The sequence below is a fragment of the Hyaena hyaena genome, unplaced genomic scaffold (genome assembly GCF_003009895.1).
Source record: "Hyaena hyaena isolate Hyena2069 unplaced genomic scaffold, ASM300989v1 scaffold_1310, whole genome shotgun sequence".
In the NCBI taxonomy this organism is placed as follows: domain Eukaryota; kingdom Metazoa; phylum Chordata; class Mammalia; order Carnivora; family Hyaenidae; genus Hyaena; species Hyaena hyaena.
This window is the reverse complement of record NW_024081920.1, coordinates 380,845-390,470: the sequence shown is the minus strand read 5'-3', so window position 1 is coordinate 390,470 and position 9,626 is coordinate 380,845. Positions and strand designations below refer to the sequence as shown.

Below are 9,626 nucleotides of genomic sequence, written 5' to 3'. Positions count from 1 at the left end.
AACTTGGAGTAACTTTATACCATTCCTATTCATGCTCAAGCATCCAGAGCTCTTTGCCCCTTGTGCTTTGTCTAGTGAGTTTTCTCCTTTTTGTGACCCAAGTTTCCTGTTCTGTTTTCTCTAACGTGGGTCCTGAGATGGGCTTCAATAATATATGAATTCACTTAATTTTTACACAGAATTTTGCATGCATATGTGTGTGTGTGAACATTCTTATTTGGGAGTCTTATAATGAGATCCTCATAGGGTTGTAACTCAAACAACATTAAAAGCCACGATAGTGCTACTCTTGCTTTTAATCCTAAGCCCTTATCAGCTATGGTTACACTGGCCCAAATAGTGATTAGCTCAGCTGCACATTTGTATATATCTTCCTGAAGATAACAACAAATACTTGAAATAGAAGAGAACTGTGTGGCACCAAGATTTTAGAATTGATCTTTGGCAATGCAAATGTTAGGCATTAATGTCTAGAATAGCCCATAGGTCTATGTAGGCTTTACTCAGAGAGGGAAATATAGTTATTGGTGACTCAACGTGGAGTTTACTAGAACAGCTCCGCAGCTGTTCTTAAGCTCAGAAGTCCCAGAAGACAGGGCTAAAATTAAGGCATCAGCAAGTCTGCATCCCTTTCTGAAACTCCTGGGAAAATTCTGTTCCATTGCCTTTTCAGCTTCTAGAGGCTACCCACATTTGTTGGCTCTTGGTCCCCTTCCTTCACTGTCACCAATTGTGCTGAGTCTTTCTCATGCTGCTATCTCTCTGATTCTTGGCAGCTGGGGAAATTTCTTCAGTTTCAAGGACTCATATGATTAGGTTTGGCCTACTTTGGTAATCCAGGGTAATCTCCACGTCTTGAAATCCTTAAACTTTAATAACATCTGTAAAGTCTCTTGTGCCATGTAAGCTAACATATTCACACATTTCAAAAATTAGAATGTGAACATCCTGAAGACCCTTGTTCTGCCTACCATAGTGGGGCTTTCTAAAGTTTTTTGACAGCCAGAGTAACTTCTCCCTCTGTCATCTACTGTAAGCTCAGTCCTTTTAGTACCCACACACTCCCAGGAATGCAGAGGGCAGAGATTTACAGAGTTTTTTAAAGGTCCTTAAAGAGTACCCTTCATCCTCTTTCCCATATCATGCAGGTAGACAAATTGGGCCCCAAAAAGCATTATGTCTAAATTACAACAATTTAAGATCACAATCAAGATACACAGACATATATACACATCTGCATGGCTGTATTTATGAACAGCCCTTAGGTCACATTTTTGCTTGCTAACATTACCTGTCTGGTTCATAACTCACATAAATGTACAATATAAAATTCTTCCTTAGCAAGTAAGCAAGTCAGTTAACTCCTTGATGTTTCCAGATGAATTATATTTCTATGAAGTGCAGGTGCTGATTGAAGTTTTTCTTTTCCTTTCTCCTAAGTATTTTAGCCTATGATGGTCACTAATAGAATTATTGCCTCATGGGGTAGGACCATCATTTCTCTATCAGATTGTAAACATGAGAGTATTAGAATAATATTTAAGTCACTCCCTCTTACAGCTACCATCTCAGTACTTATTGCCACTGATTCTAATTGAAGCTGTTGGACTTAATGAGTTATTTTCTTTTTGTGCTGTCAGATCTTCATTCCACTATGTCACCATTCAACCAAACTATTCGTAACCATCAGACCTTTACCCTGACTGGGATTCCAGGAATGCCAGAGAAAGACTTCTGGATGGCCTTGCCCCTCTGCCTTCTTTACAGTACCACGTTCCTAGGTAATGTCATTATCCTCGTTGCCATCAAGGTTGAGCAAAGTCTCCATGAACCCATGTATTATTTTCTGGCTATGCTCGCTGCCACTGACCTCAGCCTTTCATTATCTTCCATGCCCACCATGTTAAGCGTTCACTTGTTTGACTGGTACTCAGTAACCCTTGATGTCTGCATCACTCAGATGTTCTTTATCCACACCTTTGGGGGAGTGGAATCAGGTGTTCTGGTCGCCATGGCTTTTGATCGCTTTGTGGCTATTCGTTTCCCTTTGCACTATGTTACCATTCTCACTCATGGAGTTGTCATCAAAATTGGAGCAACAGTCCTGCTACGGAGTGTGAGTGCAGTGCTCCCTGTGCCTTTCCTCATCAAAAGGCTACCTTTCTGCCACTCCAACGTCCTTTCCCATGCATACTGCCTCCATCAGGATGCCATGAGGCTTGCCTGCGCTGACACCCGCGTCAATAGCATCTATGGCCTGCTGGCTGTGATCTTCATCATTGTACTAGATGCCTTGATCCTTTTGATTTCTTACTTTCTAATCCTCCAGGCAGTACTGGGCATTGCTTCCAGAGAAGAGAGACTTAAGGCTCTCAACACCTGCTTCTCCCATATCTGTGCAGTACTGCTTTTTTATGTGCCTCTCATTGGCATGACTCTGATTCACCGCTTTGGGAAGAATTTGTCACCAATAGTACACACACTTATGGCCAATATCTACCTGCTGCTCCCTCCTGTGCTCAATCCTGTTGTGTACAGTGTTAGGACCAAGCAGATCCGGCAGCGGATTGTCCGAGCATTCTGTGGGAACAGGATTGGCCATTAATGGCATCTATGAGTTCTGTGCAACTGCAGTCGAGTCAGGGAAGAGTATCAAATGCAGCATTGTCCAATAGAATTTCCTGCAGAAATGGAAATCTCTGTTGTTTAATGCAGTAGTAACCACTCGCCATACGTAGCTATTGAGCACTTGACACTCTGATAGTACAACTAAGAAACTGAATTTGTTAATTTTATTTAATTTTAATTAATTAAAATATAAATTTGAAAAGCCACATGAAGCTAGTAGCTACTGTTTTGAACACTACAAATCTAATGAGTTATCATGTGCGACTGCATAATGGTTTTGATGAAAGCAATAATTTATCTTGGGTAACTTGATAAAAGTATGCATTTTCCTTTCTTGAAATGGTATATAACAGCTTATCAACATTCTAAAAAGTTTTATTTATTTAAGTAATCTCTATACCCCATGTGGGGCTTGAACTCACAACCTCGAGATCAAAAGTCACACGCTCTTCTGACTGAGCCAGCCAAGCACTCCCCAGCTTATCAACACTAATATACAATAAAATTCCTACTTTTTAGTACATAGTTCTAATTAACTTTTAACACATGCATAGAAGCAGGTAACCACCACTGACACCAAGATACAGGAAAATCACATCACTCTCCAAAATTCCCTCATGCCACCTCTTTGTAGTCAACCCCTCTGTCCATACCCACTTCCTAGCAAGAATTGATTTATTCTCCACACCTATAATTCTTCCTTCCTTAGGGTGTCATGGACCCTGCAGTATGTAGTCTCCCATGTCTGGCTTCTTAGCATAATACATTTGAGTTTCATTCATGTTGTAGTGTGTGTTGGTAGTTTATTCCTTTTTATTGCTGAAAACTATTCCATTGTATGTCATTAAGAATTTTAAAAGAAAACTTCCCAGGTTATTTTTGCTCTATTATAATCACTCTGGTATCCAACACTGAACATAGGACATTTCTGTTCTTTTGCTTTTTGTGTTTATTTATATGTTCTTTGAGTATTTTTTATCAATAGAAGATGTGTATGTGCAACAGGTTGAAGCAAGTGAGAAAAATATTAAAAAGAAAATAGCAAATGAAGAGTATGAGAGCATGGTACCCTCAATGAGCTGGAAGAATAGGAAACTATACATGATCTCTAGATTTTAATTTCACTTCATTTTTGTCCAGAAAGCTTTTCTGACATGGCTTTTAATTCTGTTGAGAGTTTCTCATACTGTATCATAACCTACTAATCATACATCTTCCCTGCTCTTCTATACACTTCATAAGAACAGGGACCGTTTTAACTTCACTTAAGTCTATCACAAGCACTTACTGTAGTTCAGAACATACATGATGAACACTCAACATGTATTTTTTTAAATTAACAAATGAATGAAAACTGTACTTTATCAAGATTGATTCCATGCTTCCAAACCTCTTTGTCCTATTTAGTAATAGTGAGTCTCAATTGAAATTTCCAGAGCCACTCATTTTTGCTGATGGGAACCAGTGGAAAGGGGTGGTGTTTACACATAAATATGAACATTACCTACCAAGTAACTTTATGGAGTTTCTGAACCTCTCTAGATACTCATTGGGATAGATATCTTTCCTCAGTGTTCCCATAAAGATACAAGAATATGGACAGGAAAATATTTCACGGAGGATAAAACAATGATTATTAGATATGGTCAGAATTACTAATTTACTGCCTACCATGCAGAGGTAGGATGAATAGACTGAGGACTGTGTTTTACAACCATATTTTCTGAGGATATAGTGGAAGAACTATAGAAGGCAGTATAGCATACAGGTTAAGATTTAGGGTAAGGTAGACATGGACTTAAATGCCAGCTCTGTAACTTGCTAACTTTTAGGTGGGTAAAGTTATTCAAAACCTCTCTGAGTTTCAATGTCTTCATCTGTGAAACAATGGAGAATAATACTAAACCCATAAGCTTGATAATGAATAAATACAATAATGTGTTCAAAGGGTTTAGTGCAATTCTTGGTATGTATCCTGAGTTCATCAAGTGCTAGTTTAATTATGCTTAGAAGGTTAGGTGGGCTGCAGATGTGACTCAGTAAACAGGATTGCTTCTTAGGAGGGACTCCTGGGTAAGATGAGGGATATGGGAATGGCCAGGGGACAATGGAACCTATTAGGAAGAGTACATTTTGTAACAGAGAACAGAGGAAGGACTTTTTTACACTTTCTTGATCTTACTCTGACATTCAGGAAGCCTTCCTGGCTGAGACTCTGTAGCCTAAGGCAGTATGAAGAGGAATGATTGTAGTTATTGGACCCAGGCAGACAGTTTTAGAAAATATTCATTACTGTCAGCCCCCAGGGCCAGGACTCTGCTTACAACCCCTGATAAACAGAGTTTGCTCAGGCCTGGGAGCAGAGTTTGAAGCTGTCAGAAAGATACGTGTGAGCTGTTGTAGAGGAACATATTCTTATGGGTCCCATAATTCTTTTTGCACCCAGTACACTCACTAATAAAGGTAGCTCTCTGTTGCCTAATGACTCACTGATTTTGCTATAAAGCCCCCACTCTTGGAAGCTTGTTTAGTCCTTGCTCTGTGATGGAACTGAAGAGGAGTTGGTGGTGTTTCCTGCTAATGTGAACAGGTAAGAGTGCATAAATGAAAAGAGATGGGAAGCAAAGGGATTAAAGAGTGAGGAACTCTAAGAGAAAGAGGGAAGGGAGAAGTGCAATAAATGATAGGAGCTACAAGTAAGCTGGGGTGAAAAAATGGAGGGGTGTATTGGAGTCTGGATAAAACTGAGATAGGGAGACAGAGGACTTGAAGAAAGAGAAGGATAAACAGAAAAGGAGATAGAACTCAGAACTCTGCCTGTGGCCAGGACCATTCAGCTTACTAATTGAAGCTTTCCATTGTTCCTCCTTTTCTAGCTAGTATTGAGAGAAGAAAAACAGGAATACTCAAGTTTTAAGGAACTCACATTCCAGTAAAAGGAGATTATATCTGCATATATGTAAATCTAATACCAGCCATGCCTCATTATTGTATTAAGAATAAAATGAGGGGCGGGGCGCCTGGGTGGCTTAGTCGGTTAAGCGTCCGACTTTCGCTTAGGTCATGATCTTGCGGTTCATGGGTTCGAGCCCCATGTCGGGCTCTGTGCTGACTGCCAGCTCTCAACCTGGAGCCTGTTTCAGGGTCTGTGACTCCCTCTCTCTCTGACCCTCCCCTGCTCACGCTGTCTCTCTCTCTGTCTCTCTCTCTCTCTCTCCTAGAAATAAATAAAACATGAAAAAATTAAAAAAAAAAAGAATAAAATGAGGGGCACCTCAGTGGCTCACAGAGTTGGGCATCTGACTCTTGATTTTGGCTCAGGTCATGATCTACTGTTCATGGGTTTGAGCTCCACATTGGACTCTGCACTGACAGTCCAGAGCCTGCTTGGCAATCTCTCTTTCTCCCTCTCTCAGCCCCTCTCCCCTCTCTCAAAATAAATAAACTTTAAAAAATTTTTTAAAAAGAATCAAATGTAAGGTCCAAGCATGAAGTGGTGCAGAAGTGTGGCAGCAGAGGGGAAGTTTCTGGTTAACATAGCCTGGAGCTGTCAGGGAAGTTTCCACATTGTAGAGAGAATAGATTTAGGTGTTGAGAAGTGACCAAAAGGTTTGGGATTGGTAATGACATGGACTGGTTTTACCATTACTGATGCCATGGATACATGGATTGGTTTTTATAATTACTGACACAAGGATGTTGACCTTTGGATCACTAAGTTACTGAGTTGGGTGGATTTTATCCAATTCAGTTAATCTAAGCTCTTGTATATGAATTGGTAGACATTGCTTTCTTTCTGGCCATTAGATGGAGAACTGAAAGTAGAAAACTAGCCTATTCAGGTTAGTGGGCAGTGTAGAGAAAACCTTGATTAATCAAGGCACTGAACTTTAATTCTACAACTAGTTCCAGAGTGTATGAGCTCACTGGATCTGGGGAGGAGGCCCTTACTCTCTGTCCTCATATCTACATTCCACAGGAAACAAGTTCTCCAACAGCAAAATGAGCCATCGTCTCCTCTGCTCCTACTCCCTCACATCATCCAGTGTCATCCTTTTGTCCTTTGTGAGATACAATTCAAAGAATAGAAGATAACTGGTATCTGATTTATGGTAATCTTATCTCTCAATTACTCTTCAATTCCAAAACTCCTCTCTACATACACCAGCACACAGAGACACACACAATGTCAATATATAAATATTCACACATATTTCTAAACATACATAGATGCCACAAGTATATATTTTTAAATAAACCATGAGGACGTTTTTCTCTCTTTTAGTGATTTCTCAACTCAATCGCTCCTCTAAATCATATATATGTATATACAACAAAGCATAAACAATTCTTATATTTTAAAAGAAGGAATTCACACTGCCCAACTGTTCAACTTCTCTCATAAGGTTATCTTCTAGAAATGGTTAATGGTTTAATTAAAAATTATAGACTTTAGAGTTAAGAAATCTGACTTTGAATTTTGAATCAGTACATATTTTACCTTTAATATACTCTTTTATCTTGCTGGTTTGCTTTCCTTTCTTTAAAATAAGAGAAAAACATCTATATCCATTTTTCCTGGGATTATATAAAATTATATACGAGATGGCTAGTAAATGTTGACATATACAAAAGATCATAATTCTCCTTTTCTCTTAACTTACCCTCCTTCTTCCAATCAGTAAGAGACTATTTTCCTTGATGTCTAGGGAAATGATTTCCCTGTGGCTCATCCTTCCCTAGAAGCCTCCAGGCTCAATTTATATTCCTATCATCTAGTATTTATCCATATCTCTATCGACTGTAATTTATTTATCCACCCATTAATACATCTAATTAAATTTAATTATTTGAATTTTTACCATGTACCAATCACCAAACTTTTCTCTAGAGAAAATATGAAGATGGATACATATATTTTACATTCCCAGAAAGCCAGCATTCTAGAGGAATAAATAAATGTGATTAAGCAATAGAATTTTAGACACATGTAAAGTACTATTGAGGAAGAGTCAATAGAATGAGTGATTTGGTGTTGCAGAGAGATTCTTGGGTGGTTATTGTAGAGCAGATTCACTCTTCTTTTTAATGTTTAACAGTGGCTTTTTAAGTAAATGATTGAAAGCATTTAACATTAAATTCAATTTACTTCACATTAATGCTTGCAAATACATTATTAGCAATTCTTAAATATTTCAAATCAACCAACTTAAGTACAGAAGGCCTTCTTATAAGTTTTCTGAGATGACATGCAGATTGAAAGGAGCATGGGATTTGAGTCCAGATCCTTAACCACTCTTGCCATGGGTCATACTATGATACTACCTCTCAACCTTGAAGTTCTCTCATATGAGTTCACCAGTGATGACACAGTGATTGTTGGCTAGAGATTCACTCTTAATGTCTATGTTCACCAGGTTGAGAAGACTGAAACAGAAATCTCCAGAGCCTTTTGCTTTCCTATCTGGCTACTCTTCTCTTGTGTCCCCATGTTGTAATTGCCCTTCAATAGTGTTTTGCCTTGGCTTCTCACACTATTCATTCCACTGAGATGAGAGAGTTTTGAATGCAAAAAATATTCTTTATTCATTTCTATTTCCTTGGCCATCAGCAGTAACTGACATTAAAGAGTCATTTAGAGTCTAAGTGGTTGACATGAAGTAGCATGTTTGTAATCCATATCTTATTTGGCACTAGTCTTCCTGATTCTTAGTGTTTTTCTCTAACATGTATAATATAATAATATTAAATATTATAGCAGAAAAAGCAATTCTTTTTTTTCTCTTTGAAGTAACCAGTGATTATTTCTATCAACATCTTCATTAGACTGGAGGAGGGGGAGAAAATAAGCAACAACCCCCTATATTTATGTTTATGTAGCAACTCACAGGGCCTGATACTAGCAAATTCCTTGCATCCACTCAGATGCAAGACAGAAAACCCAAATTACTGAAAAATAACAATACTTATAGCTGGCTATATGCATACAGCACCTGAACTGAGTATATCATTCTATGTTGGCTCTTTGGTTTTTTTTTTTTTTTTTTTTCAAAATTTACCATCTTTTTTTTTTTAAATTTCATTTATTTATTTTGAGAGAGAGAATGCAAGTGGGTGAAGAGCAGAGAGAGAGGAGGGAGAGAAAGAACCCCAAGCAGGTTCCACATGGTCAGTGCAGAGCCCAGTGCAGGGCTCAAACTCATGAACTGTGAGAAAATGACCTGAGTCAAAGTTAAGTGCTTAACTGACTGAGACACCCAGGCAATGCTGTTGTCTCTTTGTTGATGACTAAATTCCCTAGTACAAAATTTAAAATCAGCAATGATGATACCAGCACTCAATGAACACATCCTAAATAGAATTGCTACAGTTCTCTTAAATACAGATTCCAAATTCTGCTTCCTTTATGACACCATCACTGTTTTCTATATGGCTGCAATTCTGTGCACTTTCTCACTCAGTGAACTACTGTATATTCCAATTTCTGATGTCACCTCAGTTTTCCATGTCTCAGAGTGATTCCATTTTAGTTATTAGTCTCTACTTCTATCCCATCCATGCTTTTTACAAAGGTATTCATCACATGTTACTGAATGCTTCCCATAACATTTTTTTTTTAGTTTATTTATTTATTTTGAGAGAGAGAGAGAGAGAGAGAGAGAGAGAGAGAGAGAGAATGGGGAAGGAACAGAGAAAGGGAGAGAGATAATTTTAAGCAGGTTCCAAATTGTCAACACACAGCCAATACGGGGCTCCATCTCACAAACTGTGAGATCGTGACCTAAGCCAAAATCAAGAGTTAGAAGCTTACCTGACTGAAGCACCCAGGTGTCCTTTCCCATGACTTTCATATGGGTGTTTTGTCTAAGCTTACCTGCTATGCTTAGATTAGGATAACTGAAACCATGTATTTCAGAATACTGTTTGAAATTTTCCACAGGATTCATTAGAGCAGTCTACTCACAGTGAGTTGGTTCAAAGTCACATGCTAACTATCC

General features: G+C 38.5%; 1 protein-coding gene across 1 annotated transcript; it reads left to right on the top strand.

The window, feature by feature from the left end:
* The first annotated feature begins 1,654 nt into the window (after window positions 1-1,654).
* On the top strand, window positions 1,655-2,605 carry LOC120224928 (olfactory receptor 51H1-like). Its single transcript, XM_039223168.1, has one exon. The coding sequence runs from the start codon at window positions 1,655-1,657 to the stop codon at window positions 2,603-2,605; it is 951 nt and encodes a 316-aa protein (XP_039079099.1).
* The last annotated feature ends 7,021 nt before the right edge of the window (window positions 2,606-9,626 follow it).